At 39.4% G+C, this 22,489-nt stretch overlaps 1 protein-coding gene across 2 annotated transcripts; it reads left to right on the forward strand.

Annotated features, from left to right (window-relative positions):
* Positions 1–1,504: 1,504 nt before the first annotated feature.
* ptpn9a (protein tyrosine phosphatase non-receptor type 9a) lies at positions 1,505–21,234 on the forward strand. Of its 2 annotated transcripts, XM_077568456.1 has the most exons (14): positions 1,505–1,724; positions 1,820–1,977; positions 9,096–9,239; positions 9,313–9,402; positions 11,439–11,563; positions 13,298–13,403; positions 13,500–13,610; positions 13,846–14,162; positions 14,256–14,343; positions 14,414–14,483; positions 15,319–15,397; positions 16,305–16,455; positions 16,525–16,732; positions 17,789–21,234. In XM_077568456.1, exons 2-14 carry the CDS (start codon positions 1,945–1,947, stop codon positions 17,977–17,979), a joined length of 1,713 nt encoding a protein of 570 aa, XP_077424582.1. In that variant the 5' UTR covers positions 1,505–1,724; positions 1,820–1,944; the 3' UTR covers positions 17,980–21,234. The 2 variants fall into 2 exon arrangements, with proteins under 2 accessions (XP_077424582.1, XP_077424584.1); XM_077568458.1 differs by having other exon boundaries at positions 1,505–1,977; positions 13,298–13,385.
* The last annotated feature ends 1,255 nt before the right edge of the window (positions 21,235–22,489 follow it).

Here is a 22,489-nt window from a genome sequence, read left to right on the forward strand (position 1 = left end):
GACTTGACAATAGAATATCTATTATAATATATGGGAAATGTCCGTGAGCGATGTCATGAAAGTGTTATAATTATGCACACACAGAGCTGAGAGGCTGGTGGATGAGGTGTGTTTGAGTGCAATTGATATTTTGCCGCTTTTAGCCGATTAATCTCATTATTTTTGTGTACTGTATATATGCACACATTCAGTATCCATATGTATCTCAACACACTAAAGGGGTACGATAAGATTCATGGATGATACATTTGACTATTTGATAAGGTTTGGTTAAATCCAAACCCATTTTATTATTCAAATCACTTTTTGTTACACCCCTAATATATATATACATACTGCAAATGTATAAAATTAAGTGTGACACATTGAACTTGTTGTCAAGGACTGCCATGTTTTGTCAGCTCAAAAGTCAAACGTGTGATTCTGCAGATATAATGATAATACAGTTAACACGTATATAGAGTTGAACCGGCAATGTTGTAATGTTACTTTAAAATGCAAATAATACTTAATATGTGACCAAGCTACTGCACAGGTCAATCACACTTTAGATTTATAGATTCACACCACAGAACATGTTGCGTGCCACAAGTAGCACTTTTGTCTGTGACTAGCATACAAACCACATAGATTGCTATAGTAGTCAAACGTCATCTCATCACATTTTAAAATCTAAATAATTCTCACAAATCAAATTAGAACGATTCAAAGTCCAATGCTTTTTAATGACCGCAGAGCTTCCTCTCAACGAATTGACCGCCATTTTGACTTTCGACATTTTTATTTTATTTTATTTTTTACTTGTGACGTAATTGTCAATATGCCAAGCGCACAAGTTGGTCCACGACAACAAACTATGTTAGCTTTAAAACAAACCAAGTTTCTTGTTGGCTAGCTAACAAACAAACAAACACACAAAGTAGCATGTTAGCATGGAACATGTTTTAGCTATTACCTATAATTGTGTATAATTGTACAAATTACAGACAAATGAAACAATGTTATTCTTAAAAATAAAAATGAATGCGACACACACTATTATGGTTGAAAACAGTGAAAAAATCTTACCTTATGCATGTCAGAGCATTTAGCTTGATGACGTCGATTCTGTCGAGTCACGTGCTCACCTTTTTCCTAGTTAAAACGTCACCGTGGTCAAGCAAAAATGTTTCAACAATGACAAGGAAGACATCAACAAATAATATGCCCCCCCCCAAAAAAAAAGTTTAATTAAAACTCATTTCATCTACTATATTTGTTATGTAAGCTTGTCATCGAAAGGGAGGAAGACCAAAAATAAACAAACAAAGACCTATTTGGTGTTTTAAATAATATTTAGGAGTCACTTATATTATTTTGTCTTACGACAACTACAATTGACCCAACAAATGCATGTTCCTTCATTTTCACGTGCATGTCACTGCTAGTGTTTTGCTCTACTTTTATGAATGAATGCGGAGGGGGGGGGGTGACTCTGGTTGCAGTTCCTGTGTCGACCACCAGGGTGTAGAGTAGCGCGCAGGAAGCGGCTGACTAGCTGGCCTCATTGCAGGCAGCATAAAGGAGACGTTCAAGTCTCTAAGAAAAAAAATCTCCATGGCTGGAAGAAGTCGACTGTGATCCGCACGGCTAGGCTAGGCTAGGCTAGGCTAGGCTAAAGCTAGGCTAAGGCTGGGCTGGGCTTGGCGGTGGGGACGGTTCCGAGGGCGGCCGAACCTCCATAAGTGGGCCTTGTTTTCGATTATTTTGTGTGTGCGTGTGTGTGAGAGCTTGCTGAAAACTCACACCAGCACCGCTTTGTCGTGTCGTCTTTTGCCAGTTTTTAGATGGGACATTCGAGTTAATTAGACAAGCAGGACCGAACAGTCAACGACCCCCAAAGCCTGCTTCTCCTTCATCCTCCTCCTGCTCTTCCTCCTGTGTGGCAGTGACCGAACTGGTACCATGGCAGCTACTTTGTCGGCCGAGGAAGAACAGGTAGGGCCTTTGTGTGCATGTATGCGTTCAATTCGAAGGAATGGCACCGTGTCACTGCTCGAATGCGGACGGAAACATTGCCCGAAAGCCGAGCGGAACTGCTGTTATCGATTTGTGGCGCATTGTTGCATCACCGACACTTCCCATGTGTGTTTGAGTCGTAACCCTCCTCGTCCACCCCCCAGTCAGCCTCCACGCATGTGAATTAGCCACCCCAAGCCCCCCTCGAGTGGTTGGAGGGCACAGCAGCTCTGGAAAGTATGCGCATTTTATGACAAGAATCATCTTTATAAGATTGTTATTTTTTCCCCCCGTTTTTGGCGTGGTCTTTAAACACATCATTATTGCATTGTGCTAACTTAGTGGTGTGTACACTATAGACCGGGAGCCATTTTTCAGTGGCCCGCGATTCAATATGACTTTTTTTTTGTGTGCATTTTCTTGGCAAAATAGTCTTTTGTAATGTATATACTTATGGGGACGTTTCTTGATGGTGGTTGTTTTGATCTTTGGCGGACCACAAACATACAAAGCTGGGAAAAAAAAGTGCATTTAACAGTTTGTGTGAAGACTATCTTCCACCACTGGTCGATAGCCAGTCCTCTGAGGGAGAGCTCTAATGTGATCAAAATAATTATATGGTTCTTAACATTATTGTGACTTGAACAATTAGCTGAGAAGAATAACACATATGAAAGGATGAACGCAAACGCCCTGTGTAATGCAGCAATGGGCTCTTTGCACAAATCCAATACTACTCCTTCATTTCCTGTCTTTCATGATTAAACAAACTGATTAATCCAGGTGTGTCTGGCCATCGTCGTCGTGGTTACTGAGGTCAGGCACACCTGGATTAATCAGTTTGTCCAATCATGAAAGACAGGAAACGGAGCGGTACTGAGTTCAGGAAGTAGCGGATTTGTGCAAAGAGCCCATTAGCAGCTTGATAGTTAAGATATGCAAAACGTGTTTACAGGTGGCTGCTATTTAAGGTAATATTTCCAATACAATATATTTCCTTTCCATCGCTAAGACAAATGCAAAGTAACGTTGATATTTTGATTATATAGCTGTCTTGAAATGGATGTTTGCAGCCTACTTGTGAAATCAATATCAGACTTGCTCAAGGTTATCATGCAGTCAGAATCTGATACCAGCCCTTGTCTACTTGCGAGCTAATGTAACATTACGAACAGTTTTAAAGTAGCACAATGGACTTTTCACTTTTTGTTGATTGTGGCGGCATCATATGGACACAAGTGGTATGTTTTGCCTTGAATGAAGACCACATTTCCCATGAGGACCAGCGCATAGCGTGGTGAGTGTCGCGGCCAACTATCAAGCTGATGGCTATTTACTGCTGTCGTGCAAATTTACAATAGCTAACATTAGCATAATTATTTTTGATTTGAGCATGGAAAGCTACCTACTCGTCCAGCAGGAAAAGAGCCGAGCCCCGCAAAGGCAGCGTCAGTGGGAAATCCCCTCTCGTCTTTGACCTCACGCCAGCGAAAACGGGGCCAGTATTACTCCTGTACTGTGCTTTCATGCATCCCGTTTTAGTATTTAAAAAAAAAAAAAAATCGTCTCCTCCGACAAAAATCTTCGCGCATAGACGTTTGTATCGATTTCCGTTTTTGGAGCGAAAGGGGGACGTGACGTCTGCCGTAAAGCAGTTTGCACAGTTGTAGTTTTTTTTTTTTCTGTGGCAGTGTTCCTACCACTCTCCTAAAGTTTTTAGTGCAAGTAAAAACGATGGTCATGGCAAATCAATCTAGCTGTATGCATGTCAACGTTTCATCAGCAGACTTTTGAGAATATGAATTGAAGGTTGAAAAGTTAATAAGTGGGGCTTAACACTGCTCTTAAAAATAGGAAAATAAACAAACTCGTTGCTAAGCACTTTGGCTCCCTCATTCCAAAGACATGCTTCTTAGGTTAATTGTCTAAATTATCTGCAGGTGTGATAATGAGCGGAAAGGTTTCCGTCTATACGTGCCATACGATTGGCTGCCGGCCAGTCCTGGGGTGTATACCGCCTCGCCCAAAGTCAGCTGGGATAGGTTCCAAGTTCCAATTAAAGGATGGATGGACACACAGAGACGTTTCATACAAATTCTGTCTAAATGTTTAAACAGTTCAATCAAGATAAGGTGCAAATGTTAGGAAGTTCAAAAGTAAATACAACTGCCCTACACTATGATTTCCATAGTATCGCAGGATTTTGCATGTTTTTCTTCGTTGGTTGCTTCAGCCTGGCGATTCCTCTCCTCATCGTTTCTCCAGTAGAAGGCTTAATCTGGCTACTTCATTTCCTGTAACGGGCACCCTCATTACAGCCTCTTTTTTTCTTGTATGGGGGGGGGGGGGGCTTCTGCATGTGAGTCTCACGGGAACACATCCACGTCGTGGAACTTCATTCAGGCAGCTGTTAAAAGCATTTCCACGGGACTCTGTTTGAGGGGCGGGGTTAGCTGCAGAGTGCACGTGTGTGTCTATCATGTGCGTGTGCGTGTGTTGCATGTGCTCCCAGGAAGCAGAGAAAGTGGGAAGAGAGCGCCTAGAGTGTTGTTATCGACTTCCTGTTTTGGGGCATCGACCGCCTCGTCCCAAATGGAAGCCAGCCTCGGTTGCTCTTTGACTATTTGGTAGCCGTGTTAGCAAACACGGTATAGGCAATTTTTTTTTATGGTCCTGTTCATGCCTGCGAGGTGAAAGCGTCCTCATGACGCTGCCTCGCTTCCCATCATGCCTCGGGTGCAGTTAATACATATATGTATTAGTCATTTAGGTTATAAGAAAAGGGTGAAATTGGTGGTCTAATCGACCTCACAGTTCTGAGTAGGGGTGTTAAATAAAATCGTTTCGGCGATTATTACCGTGCGCAATTCTCGTATTGGCCAAATCGATTTTTAAACAACAAAACATCTTACTTGAGGTTAGCTTTTAAAGCAAGAGTGCCATCTAGAGGAGTCAAAAAATATCACAGGTGTTTCATAAAGCTTAATTTGTCTGTCTGTCTGGTTAGCTGTTTAGCTAGCTAGCCCATTTAAACCAAGAGTGCCATCTATTCATTTTCACTAAAAGAAGATATTTGTGTGAAACAATAAAAATGCTAACTCTTTAAGCATAGTTATTGAGCAACTTTTCATATTTGCAAAATATAGATTTTTTTTCCCTCAGCGAATAGATATCCTAGTTCACAGAACTGAGGCTTATCATCATGTCTTAAAGGTAAATGAAAACTTAAGTTAATAGCTCCCTATTGTTTTCGACAATAAAAGTTTTTCCAAAATTTCAACATATCTGAAAGGAAGGAAGATAATTTTCATGAAGGACTACAGAAATCAGTAACCAATTATTTGTGATATGCTGAAATCAGAGGATTTAAAAATGTGCTCCAAACAATTACTCTATTATTAAAATCCCTGTCAATTAAATTGATAATCAATTACTTGTTGATGAATCGATCAAGTTTGACAGCTCTAACTTACTTAAACCGGTACGACCTCAGTGAAATCTCGTACAATTGTTCTTCTGCAGAGGTGGCAAATCCAAGTCCAGAAAGTATAAACCATGCCACAGTTTGGCTTTAGCCCCTGATGCTAGCGAGCTATTTCCCTAGCAGGCAAACGAGCACAATGGGAGCTAGCTAGCTAGCTAGCACCTGGGGCTGAAGCCAAACTGTGGCAGGGTTTCTACTTTCTGAGCCTGCATTTGCCTCTGTTCATCTCTCTAGCTCCGTTTGGTCACAGGGCCGAGTTCCAGCCCGGGTTTTACAGTCTTGACGCTAAAAATCCGTCAAAGTGTCCAGTAGGAAGCTTACGTCGCCATTTTAATTTCCACTTGAGAGTATAACAACATTATCAATAGCTTTCAAGTCAAGTTCAGCCTCATAAATCTTTGCTCCAAAGACAACTTCCTGTCAGGTATGCGCCATGACTCTGAGGTTCGCTCCGCTACTCGCCCACAGGCTATGACCCCGACTTCCTGGAGGAGACGCTCATGTTTGCTTTCACCGGAGGGGGGGATGCTGGGATCAAATCCACAGATCCGTTCTGGTGTGGTGTTGGCGCGCTAACAGCAGAGGAGTCACTTATTTGTTTCCTTGAGGATGCATAAATATTTACCTGATTGCGGCAGATGTTTCCCCTCAACGGTCCGCCGCTTAGGACTATCACGATGCGGTTTCCGCGGCCTCGATTCCAACAAAACCACACACTTTGGTTTTTCAATGTTTGGTGACCATTCAGTGGGAATCGACACCCGACACCAACTTCTCCCTGCCACTAACGTCATCTCATTATTTGATAGCGGGATGCTGTCGACACAGTTGCGTCAAGAGCACAGATACCAACACATTTGGGGGTGACATCTACAGGATTTGGGCTCTGTGTTAAAAGGTATTAGAGCTGTCAAAAGTAATCTATTATCAAATTAATCGACAGCTATTTAGTAATCGAGTACATAGCAAAAATTTGAGTGTTAACATTTTCAAAGTTAAATTTTTGGGAGTTGATTTTAACTCCTGAAGTATAGAAGTTAAAGAGTTAATTTGTTATTTTACTTTATTTTTAGTTGATCACCTAGTGATAGATTAACTCTGCAGAGATGGTTTTTTATTTTTTTTTTATTCATACACATTTTTTCATTTTTTTCATAACAAAACAAACATAACCAACAAACCCCGAGAAACCAAAACAATCTGACAGACGAGCTAAGCCAAGGTCTATGTATACAAAACAAATATAATTCTGTCACAACACACAAAAAACAGACATGACCAAAAAAAACCTCAAAACGTGCAGTACTTGCTAGAAGAAAAAAAAATATATATATATTTTCCTGGTGCTACTTTCAACATAGTCGTTATGGAAGAAAGAGAAAAAAACATTCAGAAGACAAAAAAAAGAAAGAACCCGTTCTTTGCAGTTCAGAGGCTGCATCAGAGCCTTCTGTATGATCTAGCAAAAAAAAACATTAAAATGTATAAATACGTCTTTGGGACACTTAAAACATTTAAGATAGAACGTATTTATACGTTTTTGGGAGCAAATGAGTTAAATAGTGACCACGGGGAAAAAAATATTTTGTAATGCACTTTAATACAAAATCAAAATGAATCTGATTAGTCAATTAATCGATTGACTAATCAATAACTTATTCCATTCTAAAAATATTCGATAGTGGCAGCACTAGTATGGTTCATAAAGGGTTTAAGTTGGCGACACTTTGGAAGTCGGAGCTTCGTCCGGCCGATCAAAGAGTCAGGTGCGCTGCTACCTCATGCGGTGCATGTTAAGGCTTGAGAACAGAGCACAAGTTTATGGCTCGTTGTTTTTCCTCGAGAGAGAGGGAGAGAGAGAGACACAGTGGCATCCTGTCTTCAGGCCCCGCCGCCTCTCACTGAGCGTTTTGTACTCTTAAAGAGAATCCCATAAGTGGACTTCCTGCCCCCAGTAACCCCACCCCACCCCTCCACGCTTGTAGAATCCCGTCTGACCACAAAAAGCAGAAAGCGGCGTTGTTGTGGGGTGCCGAGATGGCGAAGACGAGGAGTGGAGGAGCACAGGAAGCCCCCCCCCCCCCCTCCCAACACACACACACACACCTCCGTTGAGACTGCTAGCTAAATATTTGTTTTGTTGTTTAGCCTTTTCAATGGATCGCGACAGTGGTCTTGTTTGACAAACTGCTGTCTGGATTTCTGTTAGACAATTTGAGTGGGATGCAGGAATCACTGGCCATTTAACTGCGAATAACTAAAAATAGCGGGTAATTGACTGACAACAGTCCCACCGCCAACCTTTTTAGCACTAGGATGGAGTTCTTTACTTGCAAACCACCAGGGGCCTCTATTTCGGCTCCCTTGGGTTTCTTTCTGTGGTTGCTGCCAGATTCCTCAAGATGCTCATTAGCATCTCCTGACACAGCTGGCGGAAGCTCATTTCGAAGCTGGAGTGGCACTCTTTGCTGTCTGATGATGATGGTGGAGGAGGAGGAGGGGGGGGGGAGCAGCTTGCTCCTAAAGGGTTGTGAAATGAAACGATATAGCCAATGTGTCTCAACAGTTTGTGCTAGTGTGTTAGCTAGGCTAGTTTGGTAGCTGAGCTCCAATTCAACTTCTGGATAGTCGTTTATGGAACATGAGTTGTGTACATGCTAGATGAGTGGCGTGCCGTTCCATTTTAACTACTTTGTCGCTATTTTGTAGCATCTGTATGCAATTACAGACTCATTTGGGGACGAGGGGTATCAATTATTTGCAGATTTTTGCCGTTTGTGGCAGGGTTTGATCCTGAAGAGCAAAACTGCCAAAATTTAAAAAAGAAAAAAAAGGCTAAATAAATAAATGAATAAAAGTGAAAATGAAAATGTATATAAAAAATTGAATTCAAAAATAAAAATATACATATATATATATATATATATCCCTAAGAAAAATAAAAAATGAGACTCAAACAATAAAAATACATATAAAAATAAATGTCGAAATAAATACAAAAATGCATATATAAATAAAATTAAATGTCAATGAATAAAAACTCTCGGCTCTCACAATTATTTATTTCATGCTGCAGCCCAACCCAAGACATGCTTAGGACCGCCCCCTCATTTGAATAACATTTCGACCTGACAGAGCGTCTGCAGCATGAAATAAATGTGAGAGCAGAGCGTTTTTATTTATTGATATTTAATTATATTTATATATTTTTGTATTTATTTCCACATTTTATTTTTGGAATCTCGTTTTTATTTTTACTTATATTTATTTTTTTAGGGATATATATATATATATATATATATATATATATATTTTAAATTTCCTTTTATATGTATTTTTTGTTTTTAATTGTTATTATATTTTAATTATTATATATATTATTAATTATATGTTTATATCGGGTTTTGTTTTCCCTTTTATTTATTTAGTCATTTATTTAAAATTTTGGCAGTTTTGGTCCTCCATACGATCCCTTATACCCCTCAAATAGTTGGGTTTCATTATACAGTATCTGATTTTAAAGCAACTTCAATGGGCTGTGCATAAAATGTGGATCAATTTTCTGCTCAGACATTTTTCCAGGTTCTTGTGACATTTGCGACGTCTCTTTCAGGCCATCAGACAGTTCCTGGAGGAAATCACCAAGTGGACCAGTCAGCATGGAGTCTCGCCGCTTTCCAGGGAACTGGCCGTCAAGTTCCTCATGGCGCGCAAGTTCGACGTGCTCCGAGCCATCAAGCTGTTCCACAGTTACAGGGTAGGAAAGGATCCCGTTTTTGTTGGCCGTCTGCTCGCTTGATCAAACTGACTCCGTCTGCCGGTCTCTCCAGGAAACGCGTCTCAAAGAAGGAATCGTCAGACTTCAGCCTCAGGAAGAACCGCTGCGGTCCGAGTTGCTCAGTGGAAAGTTCACAGTGCTGGTAGGTTCATGTGCCAAATTGTTCACACATGCACATTGACACTTCACGTATATTCTGTATAGCCCTTTTCAGCAGTAAAAAGTTATTTAGTCCATAATTAATTTGATATTTGAAATTATTTTCCACTTACAATGAGTACCTTTTAAAAACGCGTTTTGCCACTTTTGTTGTCTACTGAAAACGACATCACATGTGCTTAAGTAACAACCAGTTACGGCTCTTTTCTGGGTTTGGTCATGTGACATTCGCAAGCTGTGCTGTGATTGGTAGCCCTGAGGCAGTGATGTCATTTTCAGTACACGGCAAGTTGCAAAATTTGTTGTAAAAGGTACTAATTGTACATGAATAATGAAAATTTTGACTTGAACAAGACAAAATATTAACTTTTTACTCCCCAAAATGGCTTAATAAATAAAGCATCCCTTTAATGATTTTGCGTTAACTCCCCCACAATATTGTCATATTTTTATTGTTTAATAAAACCCTGTCTTCAGGTCACTAGGATTAACCGGCAAAAACTTGCTCCTCAAAATGAGAAAGTTGCTCTACAGATTAAGCCTTTGATTAGCAAAACTGATCCGCAAAGGGAAAAAAAGTTATTTCAAGCCTTATTGTTTAAAAAAATGAATAAATCTTTTATTCATTGTTAATTTTATGTTAGACAATGTTGTACAGAAACAGCAGAAATTTTCCTCTGGCGTTAATACAGTAAAATAATTAAAAACAATAGTGGAACGATGACCTTTTATTAACTCATTTGCTCCCCAAAACGTTCTATTTTAAATATTACCGTGCTCACAAAGACGTATTTATTTATATTTAGAGCATACAGAAGTCTTTGATGCAGCCTCTGAACTGCAGAGAATGCTTGAAGCAATGGTAGTTATTATAATAATCGGTCAGCAGGTGGCAGCAGAGAGTAAGAGATCAACCAGGGCCGTGTTGCAACAAGCTCTTTCCCCCAACAGGTTTGTGAATAATAATGAAACCTAGCTATATTCTAATGCTAATTGCTGCAAAACGGAAACCGATAGAAATATACTTTTATAAATATCCTGATGAAAGAAGCGACTTTAAACTTTCTTTTGGTTGGATCCATTGTTTATAGCAATAGAACAGAATATTCTGTGGACCTTGCAAAATCAGTGAAAATCCAGTAAAACAGCCAGGAGCAAAGTGGTTTGCTTCAGTGAAAATGGCTGGGAGTGAATGAGTTAATATAATGTTAACATTAAACACAAAATTGCTCCAAAGCCATGGCTAATAGGAAATTAGTAATTGGTGTTAAGGAAGTAATGGTGCCTTTAAACTGTTTTGAGATCATCATTTATGTTACTTTAAACTATTCATGTTGGTAATTAATTTCTAAACATTGGGAGAGTGGAGTAGTGGGAGGGGGGGTGAATTACTTGTGGGTTTTCACTGCTCGTGTTCATTTGCACAAATAAAGCCGGCCTCCACCCCCACCACCTCTGCAGTTGAGTACAGCAATGCCCTTAGGCGCAACTTGTGGAAAAACGGTATGTATATTTAATTAGTACTCCACTTGGCAAATTTGCGATATGAATGTACAACAAGCAGGAGCACGTTCTAATTTGGAATCAAATGTTTCCAAGTGAAGTGTAAGTACCACATTAAGATATATTTAGCCTTTTCTAATCCAAATCTCCCTCGTCAGACTCCCACTTCCCTCCGTCCTTCCCCGCTGATGCGGCCGATTGACGTGAATGCTGCACACGTTGTTCATATCCTGTCTGCAGTATTTTTAGCCGTATTCCTGTATTGGGTGCTGTTAAATTGTCTTTCTCACCAGCGTCATTTACTGAATCCAGAGTTGCTCCTCCTGCCACGGAACAAAAAAAAGAAAATGCAGTTGTTAAATTTGAGTGCCCCCATGTGGTCGATTCTTAAATTGCCGCATTTGGATTACACTTGACAGACATCAATTGAAGGGAAACGATCCTGTTTTGGGAAGGTGGATGAAGATAATCTGCAAATGTGATACAAAAATGTGTTTCTTTTGTGTTCTTGTGCAGAGTGCGCGGGATCCGTCGGGAGCCTCCATCGCCTTGTACACTGCCAAACTTCATCACCCGAACAAGACGGGCAACCACGTGGTTCTGCAGGCACTCTTCTACCTCCTGGATCGCGCCGTGGAGAGGTGAGCGTCCCGACTGGCGCAGAAGCGGGCCGTGCAGTTGGTAACTGGGACTTTAGTGACGTCGTAACCTTCTTAATCCACCTCCATGACACCACCACTATTCAATTACAATGCTAGAAACCATCCGCATTATAAACAAAAATACAATATACAGTTGTGCTTGAAAATTGACATCCTTGCGGTATGTTAACTTATGAGTGCTGTGTGGTGAGAAAAAGTCTGAATGCCCATAAAATCCTAAAATACTGTGGCAATTCTTTTGATATATATATATATATTTTTTTCCAGAGGTTGACATGAGTAAAGATGTGCATGTGAATTTTGGTGACGATTAACAGCATTTTTGTGTCATTAAGCACTGTTTAGCTTTTGTACATTTACAGTTGTGCTCATAAATTTACATATCCCAAGGGGATTGAAACTTTCAAGCACAACGTAATTCATATAGTGCTTTAACAACAACTTAAGCTGTAACAAAGCGCTTTATAGAACACATGACCAAGGTTATTTTAGTTGACAAAAATTCATTAATGAAATAAAATAAACACAAAAATGCTTTTTTAAAAAAACAAAAACTAACAAACTACATTTTATGTTTGCAAAACTAACAAACAGCTAAAATGTCCTTTGTTTTAGTCTTTGGTAATTATGAGCCTTTGGGGATGATTTTAAAATGTGATTTTAAATATTTATTTCGATATGAACCAGAAAAAGACGTTTGAAAGTGTGTCACACAGAAGTGATGTCATCCAGCAGCAGGCAATAGAAAAGCACCTTCAGATGACGCCGTTTCTAGGCAAATTTAGCATTCTTGACTTTAAGCTCGGCTGCTTTTTCATTTAACTAGTTTTTTAAGATTAGGTGAAACATTTCAGATCTAAAACTATTTCACATATAATTTGCTATCATCTTTTTGATGAAAAGCAACTTCACTCCAGAGGTGGCAAATCCAGGTCCAGAAAGTAAAAACCCTGCTACAGTTTGTCTTTTTAGCCCCCGATGCTAGCTAGCTAGTTCCCTAGCAGATAAACGAGCACCAATGGAGCTAGTTAGCTAGCACATGCGGCTAAAGCCTAACTGTGGCTAGCTAGCTATCTCTTTAGCAGGTAAACGAGCACCAATGGAGCTAGTTAGCTAGCACCTGCGGCTAAAGCCTACTTTCTGGACCTGGATTTGCCACCTCTGCTTCACACAAAATTGCAGTATCTCAACAAGTGGCTACTATGGCTATGAGCTAGTAAATTAGCCAGCATTAGTGAGCGGCCAGATTAACATTATTGTTGGAACGTTATAGGCGTTTGGATTAATATTACGTTATAACTATAATTTACTTCTTCTTTTTTAACCTTTCATAATGAATCCACCTCCTGTTTGTGCATGATGCACTCGCTAGCTACATATTTGAAAGGGGGGTGTCACTGTCACATGACAGTGTTGATTAGCAGAGACAAGACTTTACAAAATCATAATTTTAATCTCGTTTTTGTTTATGAACTAAAATATCCATAGATTTTAATCCAGTTTTTTTAAAGTACATTTTCGTCTCGTCTTTATTAGTCGACGGAAATGCATACTGATTAAGTCCCACTTCATGTTTATTAATGAGGGCTTTGGTCTAGTCTGGTTTTAGTCCGGTGTAAAATGAGTCTTGACGAAATTATTTTGTTTAGCTTTTGTTGACGAAATTAACACTAGCTAGGTGTATTAGTCCTTGTCAACATATGTCTTTTACAGCTTTGAGACCCAGAGGAATGGCTTGGTGTTCATATATGACATGGCCGGTTCCAATTACACAAACTTCGAGCTGGACCTGAGCAAGAAGGTTCTCAACTTACTGGAGGTTCACTTTTTTTTCCCTTTTTTTTTTTTTTTTTTGTTCCCTTATAGATGTGGCTGCAGTTCCACTAACCTATTTAGCCGTCTGTCTCACTATTAGGGGGCGTTCCCCGCCAGGTTGAAGAAGGTGTTGATTGTTGGGGCCCCGGTGTGGTTTCGGGTGCCCTACAACCTGCTCAGTCTGCTGCTGAAGGAGAAACTTCGGGAGCGGGTAAGTAATGGGAAAGCTTTCGTTTTTTGTAGACCACTTCTTTACTTCTACAGGACTAAAGCAGTCATAATATTGCTTCACATGAAATCGCTCAAAGTTGGGGACAGCTGCTTTAAACGAAGCTATTGGTCTAATCCAAAATAGACAGTGACAAAAGAGCCTCTATTTGAAGAAATACGGTAGCCTACCAACTTTCATCCTTCACTTACTATCACTTGTTCAAACATGCCTCCAGGTCCAGATGGTGAAAATGGACGATTTGCGCCAGCACCTCCCCAGGGACTGCCTTCCCCAGCACCTCGGCGGCTTGCTTCCCCTGGACGCCTTCAGCTGGAATCAGCAGCTTCTGGCGGGCCAGAACGGCCGCATGGACCCCGTGGACGAGCTGGTGGGAATCCCCCTGGAGGATTCTTCCATTCACATGCCGGGACCCGAAGCCATGCGCCCGCAGGAGCTGCTGACGCACCTCGGCAAGCTCCAACGCTCCGGCGTTCACCTGGAGTACGAGGACCACCGGAAAGAAGCGCCACCCGGAACATTCCATTGTGCACAGTGAGCGCATTCAAATATTGATTAGTCAACCTTATTGTTCCCAAGAAAACATTGGGAGTTTTGATGGCGATGATTTTTTTTTATTGTTTACAGAGCGGTCTACAATCTGGAGAGGAATCGATATGGAGACGTTCTGTGTCTTGATCAAACCAGAGTCCACCTGAAACCCCGAAGGAATGAGGTTTGCCACTGGCCGACTTGAGCTCGGCATTGTCTTTAAAGTGCTAAAATGAGAAAAAATGTCCCAACAGAGATCTGACTACATCAACGCCAGCTTCATGGATGGTTATAAACAGAAGAACGCATATATCGGTACTCAAGGTACGATGGCAGCAGTTAATTTTTAATATTTCACTCCATCTTCTGCGTCATTGCCAATATTGTTATCTTTTAACTAGGGCTGGGCGATATGCCCCCCCCGCCCCCTCCAAAAAATCTGAATTTTAATCTAATAAACCCCCAAAACATTAATTTAAAGGTTTTATTTATTCAAAAATAGTTCCTGTGCAAAATGTTCAGACAAAAAGTAATGTATACTGATTCTAAATCAGTTTCAACATAAACCTAACTATTCATAGTTTACACTTAAATGTCACAATTAAATAGTTGGTAGTCTTGTAAATCACCAATGCAGCAGTCTGCCACTTGGGCAAAATTACAACGCACAATAACATTTGGATGTAACAGAACATAAAAACAACAGCTTTTAATAATCCAGAAGACAAAACTCAATTTCATGATTTATCAAAAGCAATTTGATTTTTAAAATGACGATTCATCGAATTAATTCAATTTATTGCATCTACAATTTGTTACACATTTTACGGCGTGAGCTGCTTCATTAATTATAACCAGTTTTGTTTAGAGTGTGACTTGTATATAAACCCTGATAAAATAAATTTGTTATAAAGTAAAATAAGTCATTACTACTTACATCATGTGTAAGTGTGCAGGCCAGAAACTATCATAGCTGCAAAACCTCTAACTACCGTTATAGAAAATACATGTGCAGCAATCATTGACCCGTGTGGCACAACAATTTCCACCATAATGGTGACTATGTGACGGTTGCAACTCATTAGCATTTAGAAGCCATCGTGCTTGTGATGTGCGTCATCCAATTAATTCATGCCATTCTTGCTTATCACACCTCTAGGTCCACTGGAAAAGACCTACGGTGACTTTTGGAGAATGGTTTGGGAACAAAATGTGCTTGTTGTCGTCATGACAACCAGGTAATTTTATTAGAACATTTCTGGCAAGTTTTGGTTGGACCTCTTCTAGGTTGTAAAAGTTGCGTTACTAGTTCTGGGGAAAAATATGTAGTGTAAGTAGTGCTAAGTCAGACAAATCAACTTTAAAAATAGGTCGACTAAAATTCTCTGCCTCAAAGCTACATTTTCCCTTCTTCACTACACAATGCGGACAGAGGGTGGGAAATTCAAACTCAAATCCAGTCTGAAAACTATTGGCCAGAGACTTGCAGTAGTTCCAGTTATAAAGGTGTTAATCTACTAATTTAAAAAGTGTTTCCGTCATTAATGGTCAAATTAAAAGGCTATTTTGGGGCAAATTGTTAGAAAGTTCTGCTTTAAGTGGAAGTCGCTAGCGCGCTAATGCTAATCGCGCTAATGCTAATCGCGACTGCTAACTGTTTCACATAGGCTAATACCCTTGTTTACTCATGGAATGTGACTTTTAGACACTATTACATATGTAATGTGTGTATATATAATGATGTATGTGTGAATTAAATAGTTTGTTTTTGTTTACCGAAAGTGGTAATTGCTAGCACACTAATGCTAATCGTGACTGCTAACCGTTTAGCATAGGCTCATGCAATAATGGTGATGCATCATCTGTAAGTGACTTTTAGATGCTATTAGTATAACATATGTAATGTAGATATAATGTTGTATGTGTGAATTAAATAGTAGTTGGTGAAGGTTTTTGTTTATCTTAAGTGGTAATCGCTAGCGCGGTAGTGTTAATCGCGATTGCTAACCGTTTAGCATAAGCTAATTTTCTTGGCGGGTGGGGTGGTGGTTCTGGGGGCTGGTGCAGGGCGATTACTCATTAGAATAATCTATAGGATAATCAATTTTTAAAAATGCAATAATATGACATTCGTCATGGTTGCAGGACGGAGGAGGGCAGTCGAAGAAAGTGTGGACAGTACTGGCCTCTGGACCAAGGTGGGCAGGAGGTCTACGGCCACATAGCAGTAGTGAATCAAAGGGTGGACCACCACACCCACTACAACCACACCGCCCTGGAACTGCACAACACTGAGGTAAGGCCACAGCAACAGTCTTGAAGAGCGCCAACAGATGTTGCAAAGATTTCCCGGTGGTCCAAACAGACGTGCGAACAGAGGCAAGTGAGTCATTTCCAGTACCTCAGCTGGCCCGACTACGGCGTCCCCACCTCGGCGGTGACTCTCATCGACTTCCTGGTGGCCGTCAAGAGGCAGCAGTGGAATATGATCAACGCTTTGGGACCTCTGTGGACGGGACACCCGCAGGGACCCCCCATGGTGGTTCACTGTAGCGCGGGAATTGGGAGGACGGGTGAGGAAGACAATTTCTGACTTTGCTGCTAGTATCAGATGCAGAGAATGACTTGCCAAATAGTAAACGGGGGATAGGTACAATAAAAATAGAAAAAATTGCTAGCAAATTGAAGGGTTTTGTGCTTTTTGGTGCCATCTTGCGGCATCTTTAGTTAACTCTTTGACTGCCAGACGTTTTCAGAAAAGGGATGCCGTGGGTGCCAGCCGATTTTAAGCATTTTGACTGATCTTTCAAGGTCCACAGAAAATTATGTGTTTGGACTATGGAAACACATACTACCAAATGAAAGATTGGACTGTCATCTTTCATCAGAAAAAAAAAGTTTGTTTCTACCTTATTCCGTTTTTGAGTAATCAACAATAGAAAATGGTTAGTTTCACCTCTGTTTTGAAAAAAAAACGTCTTTTAGCGTCTTTGGCACTCCTCCATAGGATTTTACTAAACGTTATTTAACGTTTTTGGCAGTCAAAGAGGTAATGTAAAGCTTTTTCTGGGGGGTTTCACTATTTGTGAATAGTGGCGTAACATTGTACTCTATTGGTCCATTTTATTAGTGCAAATTTGAAATGCTGTAATAAGACAAAACATCAACATACCTACTGAAAACCTGAAGAATATCTTGGCAGGACCAGGTAGAGGTCAATAATTGAAAAATAGTGGTAGTTGAAAAAGTAATTTGGCATCTTTTTTTTTTTTTATGCAAATGCCAATCTTGACTTTGTTGTAATATCTTAAAGCATTAATGCTTATTGAACAATTTTTCAGACTTTTCAAAATGAAGATATAAAAAAAAAAAGAGACCTTAGACAATATACTTTATTTTAAGTCAGTGGGATAGGGGCTTTAGAGTGCTTGTAGGTCAAATTTTTGCTTTCAAGTCATAACAAAATCAGCTGAACAGCAGCTTGCTCTCAACTCACCACAATTATTCATGTTGAAAAATTGCACCTGAAGTGAGCTCAACGTTCAGACCCAAGATTGGAAAGCAGAATCTCACAACTGCCAGAAACTGGTTGACAAATTACCTTCTTTTTTTTTTTTTTTCTTCCCCAGGTACCTTCTGTGCCTTGGACATCTGTCTGTCGCAGCTCCAAGACGTGGGCTCGCTCAACGTGTGCCAGACGGTGCAACGCATGAGAACGCAGAGGGCCTTCAGTATCCAAACCCCGGACCAGTACTACTTCTGCTACAACGCCATTTTGGAGCACGCCCAAAGGCAAGGCCTGCTCCCGGCCAATCAGTGAGCTGCGCTTCGTTCTCGCCCTTCGTAATACACCCCACACATAAAATTCTGCTGTTGCCCCCAAGATGCACGTCTTGGCAAATGCTGGCCTTTGCTTTCCGGGGGCCATTCGTCAGCATGTGACATCGTGTGTGCGTGTCAAGTCCAGCAAACAGGTGGTGAGTGGTTTTATGGTCTCAATGCATGGCAGCCCGACAGGGGAAAAAAAAAAAAAAGTAAACCTCAGCTGTTGTTTTTTTTTTTTTTTTTGCTCATTTCTATACAAGTGCCACTATTTGGGAAAAAATGCGTGATCAATAGTGACTTTTTTTTTTTTAAATATATATATATATTTTTTAACTAACGACACAAACCCCACTTAGCTCCTCCCCTACATACAAAGATATCAGTCTCCGTCGAGATGTATCACTTTTGACAGTGATTACTACTTTCCTATTAGGCTTTGGCAACATCTTGTAGTCTCTTAGGACAGAGAGCACAAACTATGCAGAGACGCTCTTCGGTGAATTTTTCAGATAATGGATAAAAACACAAATATGTGACGGTGTAAATAGTGACGCACAAATAGCACAATTATTATTTTATTTTTTTTAAATACCCATGTTTGTGTGGCATTTTTTTTCCCATGGAGGGTGAAATATTCCTTTAAATAGATGCACACTTTTCTTAAAGAGGCGTAAACGTGGCCGCCAAGTTACTTTTTCTTTTTTTTTTACACCCGCGAGTCACTATTTAGTAGGGCCCGACCGATTAATTGGCCACCGATTATAATCAGCTGATTATTGGCCTTAAAACATCTGCCTGCCAAAACAATCGGCAATTATTTTCGCCTTAAAACGTTATAATTGGAGAAAAACGAAGTTTCCGACACTGTGAAAGTACCTTGAATGGGCCATTTTGCTTGCGTAGCATTAGCAACTAGCAAGTGTGTAGCATATGTTATTCTGTTGTCCCTAAGCGTCCTTTAAGCTGTTTAATGACACCCCAGTTGGAGTTAACTGTAAAACTAAACACATGACAAGAAGCATTACATCCACTGTATACGTAAATACAAAACATGCTTCGTTTTCAAAACATCGTTAGCCTAGCGCTAATGCTAAAAGCGAAGGGAAAATCCCCACTGATCTGTAAATTAATGGATAGCCACGACTTTTGAAGCCACGAGGCCGCCATATTACTCCTCCTCCCAAGAAACGTTTCTCGGCATACGATCCTATACATTTACAGTATCGAAATTGGAGAACATTTGAGACAGTAGAAACGGCACGATTTATGATGTTTTAAATTTGTTAAATATATATTTTTTTGAAATAATAGGCATATTAATCGGTAATCTGTGTTTTTTTTTTTTTCTGCCAAAAATCAGTATCGGCCTCAAAAATTGCATATGTGTCGGGCCCTACTATTTAGCAGTTGTTTTAGCACAAGTTGGATGTCAGAGTAGCTGGTACGAGCGAGCAGCCAAAGACCGCGCATGCTACTTCGCACAATAAGACAACACTAAGACGGACACACACGACCAATACACTCCATTCACACGTTTCCATCTAAATTTTTCGAACCCGCAAAGTGAGAACTGTGAAGCGAATGTGCTCACCACTCGGACACCACGCTTCCCATGAACTCCTCTGAAAAGCAAAAGCTCTGTTCAATCATCAGATGAGACCTCATGAGTGGTGCAATATTTCCCATACACACACACGCACAGAGAAAAATATTAGGACCACACTGAAAAGAAAGCAATTATGTTGTGAAGATTTACACGATCGGGATTTTGGAGCTGAGCAGCAGTCAAGTCAACTCTCACTCTTCGAGGGGGATTGTGACCAGCCCGACCCACAAATAGCCAAAGTTTGCATACAATTAATTGACGTCCACTGAAATGCATTGGGGGGAAAATATTTTTTTTATTTCTTGTGATATTTCAACTTTTCCTAAAATTCAAACTAAGGGTGGAAAGCGATTTTTTTTTAATCATAATTAATTGCAATAGTTAACTCACGATTAATCGCAAATTTTATCAGTTCTAAATGTACATTTTCATACTCTTAAAATAAAAGTGGGAAAAATGTTAAACTAATAGAAATATGGCTGCATCTTTTAGTCATTAAAACTGTTAAAACTAAAAAGATGTACTGTAAAAAAAAGTGTGATTGATTTGTGTTGGTCGATTTTATGCCACTAGATGGCATAATTGCATTTGTAAGACATTGGTGACAGCTCAGTGCATTTTTCTTATCTAAGCTATCTAATCCTTAATTTGTGAAACTCTGCACATTTTTAAAATTGTAAAATATTACTTATCCCAAGTATCCACAAATATATGCATTATTATTCAATTAAATTATTTCTGCGAAATTTTGACGTGGACGTTTCTGCTGCATTGCGACTGGACTTCCACCAGTACAGGCTTTCCAAGTAAGAGGCGGTCCTTAATCACACGTTAAAAAAGATGAGTGGCGTTAAACTTTAACTCAAAATTAACACACCTAATTCAAACTTTGTGTCATAAAAGATTACAAAATTGTTAAAACTGACAAACGTTCTAATATTGAAATGTTTTTTTTTTTTGGGGGGGGGGCTTATTCTTCTTTTTATTTTTTTTTGCAACTTCAGTGTGGCCCTAATTCTCTCTCACACACACACACGCGCGCGTCATGTCTTAGCACTTTTCACTAAGAGCCCGAATATTCCTGGAAATGTCAGCAGTGACGTATGTAGAGATAATATAAATATGAACCATTTATTGACCTCAAGGGTCTCCACAATGCACACATGTGCCTACCTTAAGTCCCAAGTGATGTGTGAGACCTCTTTAAAAAATGTATGTGTGTGTTTTGCTTTTAAGTTCTAGACTGTGGTTGTAAATGTGTGCTTTCATCTGGCCACATTGTTGTTAAAGTATATATGTATGTACAATATCAGAGTATACTGTATTACTGTATGTGTGTCATGCACCATGTTGTCGGGTCAAGAGATGTTTTTTTTTTAATGTTAACTACAGAATTCATATTGAATTTACTTGTAGTGAAGCATTTTTACATCAGCCGTCATTTTTTTTTTCTTCCTTTAAAGCCAAATTGTGGCCTATTTTTATTTTTCTATGCTATTCAACAGCTGTTTTCATACAGGATAAATAGTACAGTTATCTACATTAATTTTATATTGGTTTTGTTATAACCTTTTACTGTACTTTATAATTTTTGTGAATACTGAATCAAGCTATACTGTAATAAATACAAACCATGTCAATGTGTTTTTGTTTGTGTATTTCTTGAAGTATGACAGCTCCTTTTTTTTTTTAATTCTTATTGTGTGCAGTTTCATTTTAGTTTTGTTAGCTGTAATTATGATCTCCCCACCCCCTTAGCATCTGACATTTTTGTTCCTTGCACTTTTGGTTTTATTCTTGCCAAAGTGCCATTTTTATGGTAGATTTTTTTTAGAACTTCATTATTATATATTACAAATGTATTCCATAAATTCAATGCATAAAAAAAAAAGTTTATTCTTGTAAAATTAAGACTTACAAATGTGTGTCTTAGTTCTGGGGAAATTATTTATTTGGGCTAAATAATATTTTATTCAGGGAAATTAAAACAAAAGGACTTTGTTCTCATGAAATTACCTTTCTAGTAAAGTTACGAGTTAAATCTATTTTTGTTTTTAATATTAGTATTTTGACTTTATTACTATGAATGTTTTGTTTCAAATATGCATTATTTGAATGTATTATGTCCAAGAATGATATAGTAGTCTGGTTAAAAATGACATAATAGACACTATTAGAGAATTATAGGTTTAAAAAAAAAAAAAAAAAAAAAAAAACTTTAGATGAGGTAGATGTAGACGCCGCAACAAAAAAAAACACAGCAAACTTAGCTCAGTCAAAATCAAATCAAAAAATGTTAGTAATTCAACTCAAAGAGCCAAACAAGCGATGGAAAAAACAAAACTGAGTAAAAAAATAAATAAAAAGTAGCCCAGTTCCGAAACGTCACGTCATTATTTTGGAGGCCTGTGATTACCTTTGATATTATGTATATATTATCCCATTCTAATTCAATCTTACTAATTATTTGCCGATATTTAATCGCGAATACAATTGCCACATACAAGATGGCGGATGCGCTGACATATCGCTTCAAACGGGCCACCTGTTTGAACGCTGTCTGTAGCAATTAAAAATAAAAAAGGAACGCAAAATCCTACCTCATTTTAGATGCCCAAACGAAATGTGGCTCCCGTTGTTTCTTCTTTCAAGTGGCTCTTTAGTTGCCGCCACGAATGTATTTTGTAATATGTCCCTCCTCACTTGTCTTGCAGCTTCACTTTTACAAAATGTACATGACTCTTGTACGGACTGTATTTTGTGTGTGCGTGAATTTTAGCGGGTGCTCTTCAAACTCAGTGATGCGCATTATGACGCTCGCCTATGCTAACACGGGGAGAGGGGGGGGGCTGCCTGGTTGGGGGGCGGGGGTTAGGGGGCGTGCCCGAACTATTTTGTT

The sequence above is a fragment of the Vanacampus margaritifer genome, chromosome 6 (assembly GCF_051991255.1).
Source record: "Vanacampus margaritifer isolate UIUO_Vmar chromosome 6, RoL_Vmar_1.0, whole genome shotgun sequence".
Classification (NCBI taxonomy): domain Eukaryota; kingdom Metazoa; phylum Chordata; class Actinopteri; order Syngnathiformes; family Syngnathidae; genus Vanacampus; species Vanacampus margaritifer.

Excerpts from the sequence above, each read along its gene's own strand:
- ptpn9a (XM_077568456.1), top strand. The coding sequence starts at position 1,945 with ATGGCAGCTACTTTGTCGGCCGAGGAAGAACAG. Across the intron at positions 13,404-13,499 it reads AGGTTCTCAACTTACTGGAG|GGGGCGTTCCCCGCCAGGTT; the intron begins GTTCACTTTTTT and ends TCTCACTATTAG. Across the intron at positions 16,733-17,788 it reads CGCGGGAATTGGGAGGACGG|GTACCTTCTGTGCCTTGGAC; the intron begins GTGAGGAAGACA and ends TTTCTTCCCCAG.